The sequence below is a fragment of the Hyalella azteca genome, unplaced genomic scaffold (assembly GCF_000764305.2).
Source record: "Hyalella azteca isolate HAZT.00-mixed unplaced genomic scaffold, Hazt_2.0.2 contig6336, whole genome shotgun sequence".
In the NCBI taxonomy this organism is placed as follows: Eukaryota; Metazoa; Arthropoda; class Malacostraca; order Amphipoda; family Hyalellidae; genus Hyalella; species Hyalella azteca.
Genome location: NW_025936499.1, coordinates 118,212 through 141,641, shown reverse-complemented (window position 1 = coordinate 141,641; position 23,430 = coordinate 118,212). Strand labels below are relative to the sequence as shown.

Sequence of the window (23,430 nt, the reverse complement as noted above, 5' to 3'; positions counted from 1 at the left end):
GTTTTAAGAATTTCGCTCTGCATGCTCCAGCTAAGTTTCAAACGCATGTGATGTTAATAAATGAGAGCCGATCAAACCCACATTATCTATCATTCAAAGACTCTTGTTTCAATCCAGACAAAAAGTCTGAAGTAAATCGTAAAAAGCTAAAATTACATATGAACTTCATTTTTTCAATCGTGCATTTGACTCCAAATTCCTTCCGTTTTTCAATGCATGCATATAATCCAACAAATAAAAAAAAATATAAGGAGAAACGTTGCAAGTGCGATTAATTAATTACAACGTATGCAGTGCTGATCATGAGCTTTGTAGTGATGTAACATCAAAAAAGCATTATAATGTAGCCTTCGCTGTGCTGATTACGTTCTACTTATAATTTCGAGCAGAAAAAAGACTATTGGCGTTTTTTATGCAAGATTTTTTTTTTTAAAGATTATAAACACTCCAAATTCTTAAATTCTGAAGCGCCGGTGGTGAAATTTGAAAATTTTTAGATTCTTCTTGAATATTGCAATGTCGAATTTTTATTCGAAGTGAATGCTAATAACTAAAAGAGGTTGATTCGTATATACAATGACATCAAAGCTAATGCTTTCTTATCCAATACCACTCCTGTCCCTGTGCTTTCACAGTACCATTTGGAAATTGTGCGACGGCAGGCGTAGCAAGACTGCGAGTATTTGTGAATTAGCGAACATGATGCGAGCTGGGACTATAGGAAAAAAGTTTTCAGAAACCTATCGGTAGATCTAATCATCTTACAGTTGGAAGTGCGCTTGAATGATATGGTCTGCTGAATGTTTCAATAGATTAATTTCTGAAATTGAATCTAATTTTTTGGCATTAAACTATTAATCGTGATTTTCTTTCACGTCAGTGACAAGCGGCACACCTTGACCACGTGGCGTTGCTCAGAAGCTATTGTAACAATAAAGCACACACAGTACGAGTAGGATTGATATATTTTAGCCTGGGCGCTACTGACCATCATCATTTGTTTCGGTTGCTCGCTAAAACCGGTGCACATTGTCACCTGCTCTCTGGCTAGAATCATATCATTAGCATTGAAACACTAAGGAAACGGCACCTATTCCACTTGCACGGCTACACTAAAACAAGATGACACGACCGTGTTTGATAGGGAAGTTTGAGCTCCACGACGGCAGGTTTTTTATTCAATTAGATCCTGCGAGGACCATATTGGGCGATAGTCCCTGCTGGTCCCAAATGTACTCATCAACCATTCTGTAAAGACACTCGTTACTGTTTTAGCTTTGGTAATTATAATCTTCCATATTAGGAGCACTGTTGTAGTTGCTGATCAAGCCTGTTATAGGTTTCTATTCGCAATGGTTTTGGTATGTACTTGACAGCGTGCAGCTCTAATGATGGCCGTAAGCTGCGACGGAAGGCATGTCCCAGGAATGGCATCAGGATTATTTATGCGATCAGCCACATGCCTCTCGCGAACCACATACTTCAGCCAGACCTTGCTGCCTAGGTCCTCTCGGCGACGATGTTTCAAGCTGTACTGAAGCCCAATAAGTTGCTACCGACGTGCTCAAGACCTCAACAACTCATATAATACGGCGATCAGATACGGTATGGAGAAAGCCAACCTGTCCGAGGTTTTCAGATAAGATATTGCAAACTGAGATGCTTTTTTCAGTAGCCGATAAGAAGCTTTGTATCAAGTCTGACTACGCTCCACGGATGAAATGATCAGAATTCTCTTCAAGATTCTACTCGTTGCAAGAAAAAAATTACATATATGTCAATTCGTCATTAACAGAATAATTATTGATTCGCAGAAGTGGAGGCAATCGTGGCTAAGAAAATCAATCTAGTTAAGTAAATGCTCGTCTAGTATGAATACAAATTGCTCTGCGACTGAAATCATCTCTCCTGAATATGAATGTATATTGAGCGTGGAATATTATGCATGGATCGTGTTGGCATGTTCAGAATATAGCTGAGCAGCTGGAAATTGAAATATTACCGTTTTTCGGGAAGGTTTTCCGAATGAATATTTGTACAATCTCCTGCACAATTGCATCTCTTGTACAATATTGTACAATCTCTTATTTCTTCACTAATATAATTTCTTATATTCAACGAACTCTATCGTTTGTGAATGACTAAGCCATTTCTTAACCCTCCGATGTGCCTAGTAATTCACTTTAAGACACCGCTTTCTTCCCTGAAGTTGAAGTTTATTTGCAGTGGCAGGGAGTTGCCATTGCAGACGCGGCGCTTCAGCGGACCGGAGCCGGACACTTGCTGCACAAGAGCCGTGGAAAATTGTTCGGCTGGTAGGCAGGAGGAGCCGGCTGCTGGCCAGTGGGATGGAGAGGACTGGGAAGACAGAAGGGGGTGCAAGGAGTGCCGGAAGGGTGTGGGGCGGGTGGAAGAGTGAGGCTAGAGGGCCGTAGTTGTCTGGAGCGCAGCTGAGCGTTGCGCCAGTGAAAGTGTAGAGCGGCTGTACCTCTGGCCAAGGAAGTGCTGCTCAAATCAATATGCTTGCTGCCTGCCTGGCCAGCCTGCCCGTAAATTATCCGTAACTCCAGCATGCGTTTGTTCTGGCCCAACATACGGTCACCAGCGTTAACATGCCAATATTTGTGTCTAGCCGTGAGGATGATCGATTGCTTTTTTTCTGGTTGAACGCACTCTACAATGGATAGGCTGCTTGGGAACGATGCTATCACTTATACATGAGTGGCGGCCACTAAGGAAATTTTTTTTAAACCCGTCGTATTTTTTTAATAGCATTTTTAGAGAGTGAGGATTCGTCTTCTATCCAAAAACTTGTGATAACCATGCATTACGGTCACGTTGATCATTAAGCATTAGTCTGTTCGATGGCAGTTTTTTAACTCAAGAAAATTATTTGCCTTGACAGCAACAACTTTAAGCAATTAAAATGGATTTTCAGCAATAAAAAAAACCCAATTTTTTAACTTAACCTTTCTTATATTGAACATTGAATTATATTTAGAAAAAAATGTGGTTATTAAATAAAAAATACCTCACAATCAGCACCAGGCCGTTGTGTTTATCAAATACAATTTTTATCAAATCCAGTAATACAGTATCAAATATTTTAATTACAAATAAAGATACGGGATCTCCTCGACGAGCTTGCATCGAAATTTGAACACGCAACAGTAATTGGTGTATTCATACCACATGTTCATGCGGTATCATGTAACAATAGAGTCTAGTAGGCCCAACTATTGTAGTAATGCACGATTCCAGTTTCTAAGTCATCGTAGTTTAAGTCTCAGAAGCTTCTCCGAGAACACGAACGAGTGAAGTTTTCGCCCGCGATGTTGCCATCCACAGCAGGACTTGAGACCATTTGGATGCTGATAAGCTGAAGGCAATATAAAGAAGTACAAGAAGGCTTTCAGCGAGCTCTGTACTGTTATGCAAAGGAGGCCATGTTCAAAATGAGTTTAGGAATTGAGAACAGCAGGTAACTCGCTTATCTTGCGCTCAGCGGTACAGACACAACCTTCTACAATATGACACGAAATTGCTCTACACCAGCAAGGCTGCTTCCTACGTCAATGCGTAGGATAGGAAGGTTGAGACGTTATTTGCATGCTGATTAACTTTATCCACGTTGAATGTTTCTCTCGGTGCAAACTGTGGGCATTTTTGGCTCCAATTGTTTTTCGGAATGAACGCAGACTTCTATGAACTGCGTTACTCGTTACCTAATTATTTATATAAACTGGCGGAAAATAATACAACGTTCAAAAGGTTTAATTTTAACTTTCGGTAAACGTCTTAGGTATAGTTTTTAAAACTAACTAAGTCAAGTGCCATAAAAACAAATCATGCCATACAATGATTACTAGATCATCAATTTGATTCATGAACAGAACACAGAGAACCGATTCAGGTAAATTTATAAGCAAACTAAAGAATTTAAAATACCGAAAATTTCAAGACTGAACTCATTTTTATATAGCACCTCTAGCTAGAACGAACGTGCAAGAATACAATATGATAAAGCTATAAATCTGAGACGCACATGAGGAAAAAGTTTATTTTATGAGGCTTGCTTCTAGGCTGAACCTTAAAGCATTTAGAATTACAGATCAGAGGCCCACATCAAGACATAATTACAATCAAATCTCAAACTCACTTGAGGGCAGAATTGCAGATCTTATAAATCCAAATCCAGACAAATTACATATATAATACTCGCATCCAGACAACATTACAAGTCTGAGTCTATCATAATGAAATTACAAATCTGACACTCGCATGAAGACAGAATTACAAATCTTAGACAAACATCTAGACAAATTACAAATCAAACACTCAAATCCAGACAGAAAAACAAACTTGAGTCTCACATCAAAATAGAAATAAAAATCTGACACTCACATCAAGACAGAATCGCACATCATAAACCCAAGTCGAGGCCGAATTACCAATCTGAGCGCCAGAGATCATGCCCGGCGATCGCGATAGTGAAACAAGACGGCGATGTTGACACGACCTGAAGCGGCAGCGCGGAGGGGCGGCCGCAAGGAGTACGAAGAGGTACTAGCGCAGTCTCTCCATAGCAGTCAGTCAGTCGGTTGCGATGGCTCAGGCGACAGGCGAACCAAGCAGACGAGCGTGTTTGACTAGCGAAAATCTCGTGGTGGTAGCCCTCGTGCATGTTCTTGTGATGTCGTGTTGTCCAGTCTGAGCGAGGGCTGCTGCATAACCAGAAATTGTCATATTACCGGTGTTTTGTGATGCATTAAAGTTGTAACAAATTTTTGGATGGCAAAGAAATAGTTTCGTTCCACTGCTGTTGCTGGGTTACTGGCCTCCCCAGTCCTAAAAAAATAGTCCTTATTTGTCTTGGTATCCCCGTGCTATGTGGACGACGAAGCTAACTTTCGATCTCTGTTGAGCTCAGGCGCTGAGCCTACCGCCTAGGATGGGGCAAGACATCACTCATGAACAAGAGTTATAAGCAGTGAATCTTATTGTAATTGAGAAGTTGAAAATATCGTCTTGATATTTTCTTGATAATAGCAAGAAATCCTCCTGCAATGATGCCTGTTTCTTGTTTATTAGTTTTAAATTATTTACTTTAGTTTAACCTGTAGACAAATAAATGTATGTGTAATTAAACCCGGTGTGCTTTCGACTGATTGATTAGATTTGAAAAAGATTTGTCGTTCATAACTTATTTTTGGGTTAAAAAATTCAGTGAAATGATGATGCTTGTTATGCTGTAAATTTTTATTGTAAACTAATGCGTTTAATAATTGTTTCTCTGTCTCCTCAAGGCGTGATATAAGAATATAAATTAAATGTAAATGATAAGGCTATGAAAATTGCAGATCCATGAAAGCTTTGTCTAAGAAGCGGAAAACAACAATGAAGTACTAACTACTTTGATGTATCAAATTCAGTTTTTACGCCACAACAAACAGGGAAATTAAATATTACCTTTAGATAATAATTGATTTTTTCAGCTTCATTTCTTCTCCACATCAATTGTTCCATTTATCTCTTTAAATATGAAGTTTCGACCTGTTATATTCGTTAAAATATTATATGCTTGTCGACGCCCATATAAATATTTTAGGGTCACAATTATGAACATGTACACCTGCTACTTTAAAATATGATACAGAATCGGATACACCAGACCTACACGAGACGTTCTATGTTCGCACAATGTCGCTACATGTTATAAACAAAAAAATATATCCTTAACAGAGACACTCATTCTTCGCGACACAGCATTATGCTGCTGCGGCCGTGTAGTGTTCTCTTAAGCCTCCCTATGCATCATTTTTGACATGAATAATGCATGAGCATATGTGCAGTAAAACGAACACACGGGAAAATGAAGACTTTCGAACATTGTTGCTAAATCGAAAGGTGATTCAAATATGAATTATTGTTTCTTAAAACAAACTTCAATCAGAATTCCATTTATTCGGCTCCGCGGAAACTGAAAGTTTTTTATTCTTCCGACCTCATAAGAATGAAGGTAAATCTACTTTAATTCGTCACTGGTGACGCGTGTCTTAGTTGAATTAGAACTGAGGGACGTTATATGATTCAGTGAACACAGAACTTCTAAAATGTAAAATTCATCGCGAGCTACATTCCTTGTTCATTAATTCAGTTATTGTTACATTTTTAGCATTGAGAGAAACACTATATAGCGGAAAAGTACCTCTTAAATAACTGAAATTGCAAATGAAACCTGCTATCCGTTTATAAATTCGTGATCGAAGTAAATGTTCAGCAGTACAATCAATAGCCACGAATAATTTAACTTTCTTCTAAGTTATTCATCTCTAATTTTGCGTAACGCGAGTAATCAGCCGAAGACAAAGGTTTAATATTAATGCCCGTGCGGATATACCGTACGCTGCATGGCAATAATATCAACATAATTGCTATTAAAATCACTTGACTGCTTAAATCGCAAGTTTATCAAAAATTTAAAAGCAAAGAAAATAGCCAGAAAATTCACCATTTCTTAAAAAGGAAAACGTTTCGGAGACCAGCTCTATCATCAGTTCAAAACCTAAAACACAGGTACAATCAATTAGCAATAAATTCACATTGATGCATAAATCGTCAAATGAGAAACAAACAAGAATGAAGCAAACACGGGCACAAATCTATCTATTTACAATTTCGAGGGGATATGAACTATTAGCGGCATTTAAAATAGGCTTTTGTTTAAAAATAAACATAATTGCTTCATTGGACAGCATACTAAAAAATTGTCATGCATGTCGTATGCATGTTTAGATTTATGATGACCGATAATTATACTTTTTAGGTTAAAATTCGATTGGCGGATTAAGTTCTTATCAGTCTTATTGATTAAGAATTTAAATTAATAGATTTTTTATTTCTGTTTTATGGCCTTGCTAATAAATGTCTTGTATCGGTAATTTAGTTCCATGTGATATTGGTTTGACGCTAGTCATCACACGCCGCAAGTTCTTGCCTACGAATTCCGAACATGAATGGAGGGTCAGCTTAAGACAACAAATTAAAAAATATTATTAGGAAATTGAATGCAGGTTTTAAATATTTGCATGGCATACAGTCAGTAATATCCATCCTCGCATGTAATGGCTGCGCACAACGGCATGAAGAAACGGCCCAAAAATTCAAACTTTATCCCCGCCTTGGGAACACTGTCATAAATCCTGCAGAATGCAGAGGAAGCAGCTGAGGCGATGCAAGCGAGGCGGGTACTGGTGTGTAAAGATGCACAAAACTCGATGGGAAGTTCTTATGGCTCAGTGATTATGAGGTAGAGCGAGCGGCAGCACATATATTCCACCATCAAAGAGCCTCGGCCGCCTTCACACGATCTCAAGCCGTGCGGAGTCGTGGCGCTGTAAGCACGACTGCGTCGGCACATGTGTTGAATGTAAGCCGCAGCATCACGCTTCTGTGGCATGAGGAACACTTATGTCAAACTCTGCGATAAGTGGCATCTCCATCCGGAAAATTTTCTAACGGCTGATCAATCATCAATATTCTTTTTGTGTATAGTAAGTATTCAGCGTGACTAATACATTTCATTCGAGGAATATCAATGCATTTTTTTGCGGAATACCAATTATTGATTATATCGATATAATAAGAAATTTGTGATGTTAATTCGACCTCTTGTCTAAATTAGTAGACATAAAATATTTTTATATAAAATCGTCTTTCGATATGAGAGATTCCTTAAATTTGTTTAAATTGTGAAATCATGTGTTAAACATGGAAGTTCAGATAACAGTTATAGAACTTGAATTCACTTTCATATTGGTCATCGTCAGTCCGATAGATTCATTCATATGTTCAGTTTATATGTTTAATAATTAAGGATAAGTTTATTGTTTGAACATTAAATCGTTAAAAACAACACCTAGAAGAAGATACTTGACATAGCTTCTGTAAATCCGTGAATATTATATCTAAATGCCCGAAAGTAGTCTCTATATTTCGGTGTTATTTCACATTGCATGCTTCGCAACAAGTTTTAGACGCAGATCAATACTTTCGGTACACCTGTACGAAATTGTTCTTCGCATTTGATAACATTATAAATTAGTATTAAAGATAAAGTCCAAAACTAGAATCTTCTTCGCAAAAAAAATGTTCAATTGATTCGACTAATCCCAATAACAGGAAATTTCTTCATTAACTTCAGAATTTTTTGACAGATGCGTAGAACTTCTTTTTACATTACAATAATTGCTTTATGTATACTTCGTGAGAATGTAGGGCATGTGCTCAACATCTCTAGTGATTCATTCCGTCAACATTTTATTTGCGCAGTGATTCAACGAACGAACCTCGATAGTAGATTATGACTGTGCAGTTCTTTCAAATCCTACAAAAATGTCAGTAAACAGATATAATGACAGACTTGATCCACTGGGATAAGATTCTTGTCTGAAATTTCATGTATAACATTATTCCCAGAGTGTCCCAATGTTTGAAAAGGTGACAATTCGGTGTACAATTGGTAGTGTGAACTCGAATGTGCCTGAATGAGTATTCAGCTGCATCATGTGGCCGTGCACATTTTCAAATCATCCTTCTGATGCAAAGTGGCGCTTGAAAACTGCCCTAGTGAGGCTCATAACAGTGTTTTTGCTTCATGCACCGAACGTGAGTGCAACAAATTCCGTGAGAAACCATGTTAACTTTGACACAAAAGCTGAAAACTGGCACTGGTCAGAAGAAGACCGGGCGAGGGAGCAGCTCGGTCATGAGCCAAATTATAACTTGGATGTGATTAAACACCTAAACAGTAATGATGACAGTGATAAATACGACGATGGGGCATCGACTTCGAGGACGACTCGCTCCGCGACGACAACGACTTCAAATCGACACTCACGACTTAGCGACGAGGAATTGAGCGAGGCAGTGAGCAGGGTCAAGCGACAGACTGAAAGGTAAGAGAAGCTCGATTATGTTACAATATCGCAGTGAACCTTTTCACTTCTGCAATGGCATCATATGAGAGTCTTGAATTTATGAGACTGCCGTTGTAAGTTACGTATATTTGTATTCCAGGTATTATTCGATTCACAGCGGCTATAATGCATATACTGTAAGTTCGCTACTGAATGGTTTACATTCAAGATTGGCCGTGATAGCAATTAATCAGTGACGATAAAATGTGGTTACTTACTTTCCTACTTCTGGTGAAGTAGTTACTCCGATGGGTCAGCAGCTCAGCTTATTTGCCACAAGTGAGACCCGTGTCAGAGCTGAGGAACTAAAATCTCAACATGTTCCGTTTTTCTTTCGGATTTTTGCGTCATTGTTATAGGAATTGTATAAAAATAACAGCCATAATTTTTTGTTTAACTGGTCATTATCTACTGAAGTGGATAGAATTAGAATTATTCACCGGTTTACGGAATGATTAACCTTTTTTAATTGGAATCAGGATCAGCCTCAATTTAATTAAACCCAGGCTCGGTGTAACTAGACTCGAGCTCAGTGTAACTATACTATATATAAGGCTCGGTGTAACAAGACTCAGGCTCAGTGTAACTAGACCCAGACTCAGTGTAACTCAGCAACAACACGAGCCAGCCACCAAGTTTTGATCCTCCATCGCTGCGGTTCTCGGAACCAATGGGACGACCGACCAGCGAATTAGAGCTCGCGGCCTCATTAGGTTCCTTTCGGGTGGAAAATTATATATTCTGAACAACAATTGTTGTTTTGCAATCTTTCTATACTTGAGGAACTTCTGTGCCTTGTGTATGAGGTTTCCCTTGAATAAGACGACGCCCATGTACATTTTCCTGCTCGGAAGATGACAACAGTCATGATAACAGAGTTTAGTTGCTTGTTATAAACTATGAAAAAACCGAAGAAAAATATCTATTAAAAATTACAAAGATCGATAAATCCCGATAATAAAAAATTTGATTTCCATATAAAAAATATTTTCCTTCTGTTATCAATGTTTGAATTATGCTGGTTTTCAACTACAAATTTATTTGGTAGGTTTTCGTTTATACTTTTCATTACTCAGTAGATTATGCAGCATTAATAAAACGTTATCAAACACAACTGTAACCAAGTTTATGGCTCCGTCATTCATTCTCGACCATAAGGACCAAGCGATATATTTTCCAAATTGTTATTTGAGCGCGAGTTGTAAATCAAGTTGCTCGGTTACGTATTAGACCCTGAAGTGCGCTATATTTCATTTCCAGTTCAATTCGCTGAATGTTGAACTGAGTGCTCGCACAAACCTCGTTATTGCCAGGCCGAAGAGCTATACCCTTATGCCGCAGGGCATTTCTCCGCTGATTTCTCCTGCCGATTATTGAGTCTAAGGAAAGTGTTTGCTCAGACTATACGTCTGGGCCTAGCCTGCCAAGCCTGAGAATGTAGTGTCAACATTACATGTGAGGACAATGATTTAATAGTGTTCTGCTCCTTTTTTAGATCTATGTCTAAAAGATGTTAGATCGATAATTCATCATAGAACAATATGGGATATGGAAATGGGCTTTGTATAGCGAGCTTATTATAAGAAAAACAAATCGGTCCACTTATTTACAGAGGAAGCGGAGAGTGTTTGATCCTCCCAAGCTCACAATGTTTTATCAATAAATTTCTTCACAACGGGAGGTGGAGGTTTGCCTGACAAATAGGTTCGATGATCTAAGTGACTGCGCATGATTGCATCACAATTGATTTTTATCCAAGCCACATATTACGAAACAGGCAAACGAAGAGTTTATCGCTGGTTTTTGGAGAAGAAGGTTAAATATTAAACTGAATCTTACACGATCTACACTTGAGGCAAGTTTAGAGTGTGAAAACGAAAGAGTAGTGATTAGCGTAAGAATTATTGAAACTTGCACTGAAAAACTGTCGGTTTATACCTGCATTAAGAATTTATCATCCGAAGCAATAATTTACAGAAATTTGCAATTCTTTTGTCCTTTACAGCTCTCGTTCTAAAATGTAAAACAATTAATAATCCGAAGCTTGTCAGATTTGGATAGTTTACTGCTCCTAAAACTACAACTTAAATCAAAATGCAACACACTTAAAATTAAGCGTACAGTGTACCACTTTTTGCAAAGTTGAAAAATTATTCCCTACATAATCAACAGCAGTAATGAATTACTTTCAAATGAAATATTCGATGCTAGAGTCCCACATTTTCAGTGAAATTGAGCCAATTTTAGATTTGCCTCACTATTTTGCACCGGTCTGAATTAATTGAACTGAGAAATCATCGTGACGGGAACGCGTTAATTGGTACATCGTTGAACATAACAATCAAGTCTCGATAAAATAACACACACGTAAGCGTGATGCCAAATACTCTTTCCGTTAACATGACAGTAATAATAGCAAAATTTGCAATTAGTTTATCGGAAGAATTTAACGCGTGATGCGTCGGTTTTGCTGTTCTTCTATATGTATATAAGACGTCATGTCTGTCTTCCGTTAGCAGGCATTGGGAACCTCAATGCTGAGAAAGAAATGATCCCAGCTTTAATTCATTTATTGAACGCTAACACCATTTCAAAATTTTCCCAATTAAACGTTTCTGCGCTGTTCACGTTTTCGCAATTTGCGCAAATAAATAGCATGTAACGTCTCCTGCGTAGTGAATATATAGCCACATCTACGCACCCTGAATAAGCTACCTCTCTTGTAGCCATACAGCTCGAGTCTAAACCACACAACCTGTGTATTGCGTATAGCCACCGCTTGTGTAGCCACATCGAAAGGTCTCACCACACAGCTTGTGTGGTGAAGAGCCACCTCTTGTGTAGCCATGCAGCTCGCGGCCAAACCACACAACCTGTGTAGTGAATAGCCACCGCTTGTGTAGTGTATAACCACCGCTTGTGTAGTGTATAGCCACCGCTTGTGTAGTGTATAGCCACAGCTTGTGCAGTGTATAACCACCGCTTGTGCAGTGTATAGCCACAGCTTGTGTAGTGTATAGCCACAGCTTGTGCAGTGTATAGCCACCGCTTGTGTAGTGTATAGCCACCGCTTGTGTAGTGTATAACCACCGCTTGTGTAGTGTATATCCACGGCTTGTGTAATTTATAGCCACCTCTTGTGTAGTGTATAGCCACCGCTTGTGTAGTGTATAGCCACCTCTTGTGTAGTGTATAGCCACCTACTGTGTAGTGTATAGCCACCTCTTTTGCAGTGTATAGCCACCTCTTGTATAGCCACACAGCTCGCGGCGATGCATTCGAGCGACTGGGCGCGACGTAGACTCCTGCGACCGCTCTTTCATAACAGGTTATTGTCTGCAGGCAGCACAAGACGAGTCTGGTACGGCCAGCTATGTGGAGTCTCTCGGTTTAATATGATGTGTTCAAATGATTGCAGTTGAATTGCACGGATTATTTAAAATTATTGCATTTGAACACATATCTCCAAGTATCTGATAATCCTGACACGCAATCGCAAGGCGCTGAATGAAGCAATCATATTAGAGGCGATATTACTTTGACAGATGTACATCAATGAGCAGCAATAATAATTAAAGTTCCATATACCTGCTGCCTTGGCGACTTCATGCACGCGTAAAGACCGCATTGGTAATTCTCACGTAAAGGCATTTAAGCGTCAAATGATTATGCCCAAGCTGGTTATTTTAGCCCAATCATCTACGGTATGTCGATCTATTTTGCAAGGTTGCTCTTATAAGATTGAACTTCAACTCATCAGAATCATCCCTAAAATGTAGGATAATACAATTTTTATCTTATGTTCGTAGTCAATCCGCAATGGAAAGGAATGCAAATCTATTATTCAATTTTCACATTTTTTACAACACTTTTCACAAATCTGTATAATTTTTGCAATAAATACCCTGCCCTCCTAAATCAAAGATGAATTTCGAATTAGTCTTTTGAAATATATTTAGATCGATAATCCCGTGATCTGGTGTGGCCGGCCCAATGCAGACCACATCTAACGTAAGCCTTTCATCTTAGCAAAGCGTTCATGTTGGTTCGACCTGCAGCCCTGGTCGGCCGTAATATTTATTGAGGCATAAAAAGGCTGCTGAGCCTCAACTCGACTCGGCCACTTTTTTCTTTGGCCTCCCAAACATTTCTCTGGGGCTTCTTTACATCACATCTTGTAGACAAGCCAGACGCCGCGCGAGTTAGCCTGCATTGCTGTTGCCAGACTCGACGAGCCTCAAGGCACCTGCGTTTTTCCAAAAGACCATCGATCCATTTTATGAGCAGCCAACATCTGACGCAACTCTTGATTCCATGCCTCAAACTAGCCACCGACATGTCGCCCAAGCTCTATGCTATAATTAACATTCGTAATCTGAAATGTGAAAATTATATGATAATAATTATTTATTGGCTGCTATACATCATGATTGCTTCGGATCCCAATGGTTGATTGGGTACTTCAGATGAACTGTTCATAACATTAAAAATAACGTGGATTAAATGCTGGTTCTTCGCAAAATTATTTCGACTGACTGGTTTGTTATTAACATGCGGTCGCGGATATTCCCTCGTGCCTAAATTGTTTAAATGCATAAAATTTTAGGCATTCATTCGTTCCTACTAATTTTGTTGCAATTTTCCACAATCATTTCTTTCTCGAACGCAGAATGATAGCTAATTGATTTTACTGTTTTAATTATTTACCAATAGGTGCTCGCTACAGCCCAACATCAACAACAGCAGAGGATGATGGTTTATTTTCAAACGGGGCAAAAATAACGAGGCCTTAAATCTTTGGCAGTAATGGTGTGATTGTTCAAAATGGAATCTGAAGTGAAGCAAATTTTTACCCGCTTCTGTTGTTGCAAATCGAACTCAAGTTAATAAGAAGACAGCCGTACGTTGTTAACATTACGTCTTGGTGCAAATTAGGCGAACAATTTTGACGTTGGTCGTACGTTGGGATTTGTGTGAAGGCGGCCGAGGCTCTTTGATGATGGAATATATTTGCTGCCGCTCGCTCTACCTCATAATCACTGAGCCATAAGAACGTCTCATCGAGTTTGATGCATCTTAACACACCAGAACTCGCCGCCCATGCCTCAGAGATATCTTTTCGGGTAGTTTCACAGGGGTAATGATTACATATCTGCACAATTATTTCTTACATGTGGTTTTAAATATTCGTTTAGTGCATTTTTTAGCCTTTATAACGAAATGCTTGTTTTCTCAGTCACTTCTCGAAACTCTCAAATGCCGATACCTAAAGGTATTCTAATTTTTGGATATAATTTGTCGATTACAGACGAAGACCTCGCGGGTCGTTCATGTATTGGGGCAACGGTTTCGATTTTGAAAATTTGTATTACTTTACTGAGCTCAGAATCTCGCATTCAATCGCGACCGATGAATGTTCGCCGCTCATCTTCCAGCCAGACGAGACTGAGAACTGGAAGCGCCTAAGGCTTCAAGTTCTGAGGGAGGAGAGCTTCTATGGAGCTATGAATGACTGGGTGAGAGTGAGAGTGCTGCTGCATTCTCGAGGAGCATGCGAGTGGGGTGAGTGACCCTCTGGAAGAGTGGGGAGAGCAGTCTACTGTCAAGTCTCATGCATTGGCTTCCAAATGCATCAAAAAACTGGTTCTAGCTGCAAATTTTGGAACCGAATTCACTGCAAAACAAAGGCTTATTACGCAAAAGAATTTATTGGCACTTAATGTGGAGTTATACAACAATTAAACTTTCGCAAGAATGACCAGCAAAATAAGTAATTACAACAAATAAGCATATCAACAAGAAACAAATATACGTTATTAATATTACAGGCAATTATAATTCTTATTGAGTATCAAGCACGACTGCGTTGCCATGCATAGAATCAGCAATGGTCGGGCATATGAGTGCAGGGAGACTTTCACAAGATGTAGCTCACGGTGCTAGCTATAATCTATAGAAAAGCATTGCTTTGCTCACAGCCACACTCTTGCCGTTGGTTGCATTCAAAGGTGACGTGCCCAGGCTGGACATGTTGAAGGTTGTTCTCGTTCAGAGGACCGGCCACTTGCAGAGACTCTTCGTTGTCGGTGCCAAAGGTTCGGCCGCGCTTTAAGTTCCAAGCCGTGTCTGCCTGCCACTTGCGATAACCGGTAAAAGGCTACAAAGTGAGGCGTCACTTCCTACGCTGGTGACTTAGCTTCAAGGAATTTTTGCTATCGAGAGGTTACCTGCACCGTTGACTTTTTAGAGCAAACATGTGATTAATTTTTGAACTCACTTCTGTCATATTAGAACTTTTATGAGATCTAGCTGGTGGTCGATTCTAAAAATATAAGAAGCCTACCCAATGTAACATTCAGATCGTATTGTTGGCTTTTACTGACGCGGAGGGCGATTGGTCATATCGCCCAATCGACTAGTTTTCGCACGTGCACTTTTAGTGTTACCAATGACCTATACACATTACACTCTTACAGTACGAAATAACGTTGCCCGAATCCATGTTTTGAGCACTAGAGTTTGACTGTCACTAATGACCTCATTCCACGACAACGAACATTCTTATCAATAATCAAGTTTAAAGAGGTTCACTCTGCACATTGACATTTGAAATAGCCAAACTTTTCCGTCATTGAAAACCGGCAAACATGTTGAAACTTTTTTTTCTTTTTACTCCGAAATGCATTTTGTTTTCAGTGACAGAACAACAACATGATTACCCATTATTACACAATATTTACAAGATGGAACAATATTTACAGAAAACGTGCGGCATTTTAAACTATATCAGTCTCCATTAATCTCAAAAGTTTTACAATTAATCCGATCAAAAGGTGATAATAGGAGATTACGCTTGCAACGATACAAGCTAATTGAACCCGTAAGTAGTTAATTGGGGTTTTGAAGATAATAAATTATACATGAATGAAACTATTTTTGAACAATAATCTATCATCAATTGATGTCGAGGTCAAAAAACATCCTACAATGGAAGATTATTTATTTCACGAAACAAAGGTAATAATTTCTGTTAAAAATCAACATAAGTGGTTATCTTAACCTGAAACATTCGATTTGAATTAGAGACGCTGGAGGCTCCTCGAGGTGCAGCTTCGTTGCTGTAATGCATCCGATACAGCATGCAAATGAACAATTACAAGTATCACATAAGTTGTATACTTTATGAAACCTTCTTCTATTGGATAAATTGTTTTATGAATGCGTAATATGCACATTATTGTATGCGCGTGATCGGCTATTAATAAAGTTGTTTGCAGGGAATAGATTCTGCCTGCTGAGTATAATAGTTGTAACCGAGACCTGTGAAGCGAGAGAGCATCTGAGACTCTAAATGTTGCATTTCTTCCTCTGAAGACTAATTATGTTAAGTATAAACTAATTATATCATTGCAGGCATCTGCTAGAGAATGTGAATACATACATACATAAATGCGAACGTGAATAGATACATTAATGTGAACATTCAGTGCAGTGCAGAAACGATGTGCTCTAACAAGAGCCGTGAATATGCAAGTTACATATGAGCATTTTTTCTCTGTAACGCCTCCTAAATTAGACATAGTGGCGGAAGAGCAAATCGCAATCGTCAAGCGGAAATGTCGATCATAATCCAGAATATTGTCGCTTGTTTAGTGACAAATAAAAGATGAATAAAATGATAATGATATCTATGATAAATAAACGATAAATACAAGAGATCAAAATATAAATAAACCGTGTCTTTCCTTTAACTCATGTTCTAACTTTCGACTCAAGATTCGAATTCAGCCTTCGGAGTCTTTCTGAAATGTAAAAACAAACCTAACTTAGGACTAGTAATAATTAGTTAAAGACTGAATATGGAACCGAACACTACACACATGAATAAATTACACATACACATTTTTTATCTATAAATAAACGACAATTACTGAAGCATCACTGAATTTACACGCCCATTATAATCAAAAATATTACCAGAACTAATGCAACCACGTACCTCTGTGGTGGATTACGCAACAATGAAAAATAAGAAAACATGTATTGACAAGTCATATCGGTGGGAACAAGTCATATCGAGTCAAAACAAGTCATATCGGTGGGAAGTCATATCGGTGGAGTCCCTAACAATATTAATATTTTGTTATTTAATTTCTTTGCCGTAAATCATCTCCGACATTTCTGAATGACAACGTCGCTACATACACTCCATCCTCGCAACCTGCATCGTGAGGTTCTAACTTTACTGCTTGTTCAAGGACCATGAAAGATTTAATCTTTTATGTTATGGTCTGTGTATATTATATTTCTAACGACTATGTTGGACTTCCGGGCATCTAATAACAGACTAATAATACATTCAGGCGTCTTTAATGAAGTAATTGAAGTTTTACGAGGAGTAAGAATTTTTTGTTCGTAATTAGAATTTACCTCGTAATTCAGATTTACCTTATATTTTAATTCAGTATAGAATTGAAAATATTATCCATTCTTCTGAATTATTAGATCAAATTTTGCACCATTAATCATAAGCAAAGTGATTTTGAAACTTTGCAACAGTATGTGTTTATCAAAACAACTGCAACGGCGGGCTAAATTCATATATACTAGTTGTGTCATCATAATGATATGGAAGGTGTTGGAAGTTTAGGACAGTACCTTCAATGAAATAATGCATATGTCCTTTTTAAAATAAACAAGCTCAAAATTGAATTGATCAAATAAATTAATGCATTAGATCAAGCCAACAGCTGGACATGCCATAAGACTTGATGCTAAATTAATGCATTGGATCAAGCCAACAGATGGACATGCCATAAGACTTGATGCTAAATTAATGCATTGGATCAAGCCAACAGATGGACATGACATAAGACTTGATGCTAAATTAATGCATTGGATCAAGCCAACAGCTGGACATGCCATAAGACTTTATGCTAAATTAATGCATGTGACGACGATCAAGACAACAGTTGGCCCAGCGTCGGCCAGGAGCCCAGGCCCCAAAGAAGGCTGGTCTACTTTCATGTTAAAGTGTCGCGGTCTGCAGTTGCCGGGCCTCTCTCTCCCTGGTGCGACCTCTAACATCCTCCTGCTTTTGATCACATGATAGCCCGTCGCGTATTTCTGTAACCATTTTTCCTCCCAGTTTATACACTTATGTATTTATGAAAATTAGCTGATAATTATCAAAACTTCTATCGCTGCAGTGTTCAATGATGTACCGAACATAATTGATGGATTATAGAAACATCCGATTATCTTGCAATCTATATTGCCGTATAAATTTTTTATCACACTTTTCTTGCGAGCCATTTTTGTAGAAGTTGAAACATAAACGAGAAGAGCAGATCAAATAAATTACTCTTTTTACAAACACTAGATTTTTAAATGAATTAATCTAAATCAATTTTTGAACCCAGCACAAAATTACCGTCGATAATGCATCCAAATTCGATTTTTCCGTGAAGAAACGCATTACCACCTGACTTTAGTTTGCTAACAAACATTTTATATTCAACTGCAGCATTAGATTTTTACTAAAGCAAATAATGCGGTCTTCATGCGGGAAATGCACAAATTAACCCAGTCTACCAAAGCATTCGCGTCGCCAGAGGCAAAACTTATATACAATACTTCCAGTTCAGTAATGTTGCGATACTCAAGAAGTAAATAACCAAATAATATATATTATAATGATACATATGGCATTGAAAGAAGTGAAGAAAAGCTAGATGAAATAAATTCTATGTGATTCCTAATATTTGACACGTAAAAATTATAATAAAAAGTAAAGAAATTTTAATGGTTTAAAAAATGTAACTTCGTTGTGATTTCAGTGCTAAATGTAAGTTTGGATAATTCTTTCGTTAATTAAGATACTTTTGTTTCAAAGTTACTAACTAAATACGGGATGATGGGTTCAGCTCGACCGATTTGTGATGTCAGGATTCAGATCGAATAACGGGAATCGCAAATTGCAATTAAAATCTAAACCGTGCAACGCCAGACTGACCAGTTGGTGCTTACTAATTTCTATTCAAGGTTAATGGGTTCCAACAACTGCCAAACAAGCGCTCAGATGTGTTTTCGGAAGCATTTTTATGTTTGCCCAATTTTTGTTGCCATTTTGAAAATTTTTAGTTTTAGTAATCACATGGGTGAAATGCATCTTTGCACTACACCCAGCAGGTTAAAATGCATTCAGCATAAATTTCTTCCTGAAGATGTATAACATTATAATGTAGATATTGACGAACGTTATTGGGAGTTTGACTTGCTGAAATTTTCACTCAAGTCTCAAGAAATGTTGCAACGCTCGATCTAAGGCAAGCTGGAAAATTTTGTGAAACACTAGCACAGTTTTAGATTTACGTTAAAGATTATATATGAAAAGGGTAATTCACTGGTAATATACCATATACTCAACATGTGTCATAACCCATCATTAGAACCTTTGAAAGTTGATTAATATGAAATTTCAGCTGAGCCATAATAACCGGCAAATCAGTTTCTAGTAACTTTAAATTGGAACACAATCTTCAGCAAGCCAAATGAGCCAAAAACTTTCTATACCTGATATGCTCATCATAAACTTGTTCCGTGACTAGAGTTTCTTTTTGTTTGGAAGTTGTTCAATAAAGCCTCCTAAAAAATCAAATTCACCTTTGAAGATCTTCACGAGCCTACCGAGCAATGCATAACTTTCTCTTCAGTTTGCGTATCTGGTCAGTCATCTGCCTGAACAGCGAAGTGCACTCCAGGCGCTTCACAAATCGCTGAAATTCAATGAACTTTTTGTGCGATCTCTGCGGAGAAAAGTAATATTCGCTCCCCAGTATGAGTAATTCACGTCTCAAATGCCGTATGGCTCAACTTCATTAATTTTATAGGTGGCAATATATAACATTTGTGAGACTATAAGGGTTTATGTTTTTCGTCCCATGACATATATGAATCACATGTTAATTTAATATGTATTTTGATAATTGCACTGTAGAAAGTTATAGTTTCCGTGAGTTTGCTTTTTCTGCGAGCTAATTGAAGCACAATTTTTCACCGTTTAAATGATTCACTGCTGAAGCAAGGTTAGTGCACGGGCACCAGTGATCGACTGTGATATCACTTATGTAATTATTCGAACATGAATGTTTCAAAGTTCATTACAAGTTAAATAAAATTAAATCCAGGTACTTGCGGCAGGGAAGAATTTTCCTTGTCAAAATACATGGCTTACCGTCAACTCTGACCGACACAGAGTGTGCAGCGCAGTCATGGAGTCTGTCATGTCGGCAACAAGAATGCAAGAATGCAGCAGCGGTTGTCGAGACCCAAAGTCGGCAAAGACATCGGTGGTTCCGGCAAAGGATATGCAGTGTCGGTCACTAGCAGGCAGCACCTGCCAGAAACATAAGCGTGGCTACAAAGAGCAAGGGACTCCTTACAAAAGTTGCATTGCATGTTGAGTGTGCAGCGCCTGCAAAGAGAATGCAGAAGTACGGTAGGGCTGGCAGTGTTGCTAAGAACTCGGCAGTCGCTGACGTTAAGAGTTGGCTTGTCTATTTGGAAGGCCCAGCACACGACGTGTACAGTGTACACGTCGTGTACAGATCACGCTCCGTTTTATACCGCCGACACGCTTAATTTTATGTTAGCAACGGCTGCCGCATATCGACCTCTTTGCTGCAATTATCCGGATGAAATAACTTGACCAATCATAGCGCACCGGTGAATTATATGGCTCGAATAATATCTGTGTAAAATTTAACAATCAAACTCGGCTACAAATCGTAGAGCTTAAGTAGTCCGTACCAATTTGAGGATGAGTTCTCATTCCGATGCAAAGTACGTATTCTGATATCGTAAATGCGAGGTCTCATTTTTCCTGCCGTGAAAGTATTAGAGCGAAGATTTTACTAACGGGCTGGAGATTTAATATACACTGCTTTTGTAAATGAAATTATTGTATATCACTGCTTTTGAATAGAAGAGAGGTGTATGATCACTTACGGATCTCTTATAAATTCCTTTAAGAGCATAGTATATTTCTTCCATCGTAACTAAAGTACTATTATATAGCGCATAGTCGTGCTCTTCGCTCTTCTTCGACGGTTATGCAAGTTTACCGAATATTGTTGTTGATACAGGAAAGTATCAACAGGCTATGCTCTGTTCACGCTATGTTTTTGTTCACACAATGCTCTGTTTCGTTGTAAAAAATCACACATCTAGAATCGATATTTTTGTTTTATTTTCTTTAATAATTATAATTCCATTAGTGTACTTTTTAATCCAACGAAAAGTCACTATTTTGAATGCATTTTACATAATGCAAAAATTTATGATCTTGGTTTAATTTTAAATACTGTATTTACTTGATCGTCTGCATTCCACATCGTCTGAAAAATTCAGCGGAGAATGTAAACAAGTCTGCTGCTGGATTGAACAATTAAGACTTCACTTTCTTTTATGTTGCCACTGATAGTTACTGTAATTGTCTAAACATTTTAGTGCACTGTAGCTTCTTTATATAACAACTCAACACTAAAGTTTATTAGACTTTTCCGATAAAATTTCATCAGCGAACAGAAGTGTTCTTAATTCCCTAAATGTTGCCCAATTTAAAATGTCACGCTATGACTGTCACCCTCATAATAAATGTTATCAATTTTCATTAATAAAGATAAATTCAATCCACTCTGTTAGCTAAATTAGGCATAGATCTTCTCCCGGCAGAATGTTCGTTGTATTTTGGCCACTTTTAATTTTTTCTATCATAATCGACTTTCCCACAAATATTCTATTCGAACAAAAATCTTTTTCTTTTGCGGGCAAGTTATCTAATCACAGAAATTCTGTGCACACGTTGAAGTATAAGCTTTAATTGTTAACAGTGGAGACTGAAGTTGTGCCTGACTAATCATCATTTCTATAAGTTTTGATTGCCGTTTAGTATATATCAAATTTTGGTCGGTAGTATCGATGAATCTGTCATCACGAAACTTAACGACTTTCGCAAGAGTACGGTTTAATTAAGCTTTGGACATCGATATTTTGATAGCGCGGGAACGTTTGGCGAAAGCAAGAATACCAAGCCTACTCGGAATGATAATGAAAAGATGAGCCTTCAGTTCTGCAGGCGATTAATTGATCAATCCATCGGACAGGACTGGCTAGAAAGCCGCGCGTCTGTCAAAGCTAAATTACCAAATTGCTCTGTGATTGAAGGATGAATATTCCACGGGCGGTATCAAGCCTTGTACGCTATGGGAGACGTACGATGCGTTGAGTTGGCATGACAGCAACATCACACTTGGCCAAATACCTCCCTGCTACACCACGACCTGGGCTCCTAACGAGCTCTTCACCATCACAGCTTGCACTGACGATGGCTTCGCTACTTCACGAGAGGAAATTAAAGTGAAAATTAAAATGATTAAATTGTATTGAAAGTGTTCATTTGTTCCAAAAAAACTACGATCAATTCAGCCATAATATATTTTTATTAAAAGACGACAAAAGGATGACTGCTATGCCGGACATCCGCCAGATGCTCCTGTGATTCTATACGATCCTAACTTTAAATCCATATCGTGATTACGTTAGTTTCGGCAGCTCGCATGTATTAAATTACAGATGTATTAATTTAGCCCTCTTTAATTCACAGGAGTTCAAGCAAGACGGTCAAGTCAAGCACCAAGCAATAGATGGTCGGTTTTCTGCCTCATGCATCTGATGATCGATTAGTACTTTTAACAGACTAAATAGTCTAATAATATAATATTAGTGCATCATTCTCTCATCATTATTACTCAGTTATACATTAAGACTTGACTAGGTTTATTATTCTTGATCAACTTTCACATGAAGCACGCAAGCTCTGAAAAACGTTGCGAGTATCTCACTGCGATAGACTCCAGCTTTTTGCTATCTTGAAGAGGTGCCTTTGTCGTCTCCTCGGCCTTGCCAACGATGTGCATTAAGAGCCTTGTGATGTAAGTCAAAATCTTTATGCTTTATCTCGAGTTTGAGGTGATCAAGTGCTGTGCATGATGACGTGTTCCCTGAGCAGGCATGTGACTGGAGTTTGTTAAAGAGGAGACCAGCGCATGCCGTCGCTCGTAACTTTCGTACGTGAACATTTTACTCTGATAAACCACGAATAAACTCAACAATTCAATTAGGATGAGACTGAAACGTTGAGTTCAAGTTTTAGACGGGCCCTGAACGACTGAGGCTCGCTCCCCGTGAGGATTGTTTGAAGAGATGGAAGATATTGAAAAACTTATTATTTTCCGAACTGTGCAAATATTTTCTTTGAATCTGCTCCGTTTTTCAAAATTGAAAGATTTAAAACAATTTGACAAACCGTTTTTGTCCTAAACGAAAAAAAAAATTCAAAATGACTAATGTATCGCAAAAATAGATTTTATTTCAGCAAAGTGGATCATAA

General features: G+C 38.3%; 1 protein-coding gene across 1 annotated transcript in view; it reads left to right on the top strand.

Moving 5' to 3' along the window:
* The first annotated feature begins 8,213 nt into the window (after nucleotides 1-8,213).
* The window catches only part of LOC108673486 (angiopoietin-4), an 88,088-nt gene continuing 72,871 nt past the window's right edge, over nucleotides 8,214-23,430 (top strand). The window contains exon 1 of the mRNA XM_018161326.2: nucleotides 8,214-8,957. Within this exon, the coding sequence (XP_018016815.1) occupies nucleotides 8,566-8,957 (392 nt within the window). The 5' untranslated portion in view covers nucleotides 8,214-8,565. The remainder of the gene's footprint in view (nucleotides 8,958-23,430) is intronic.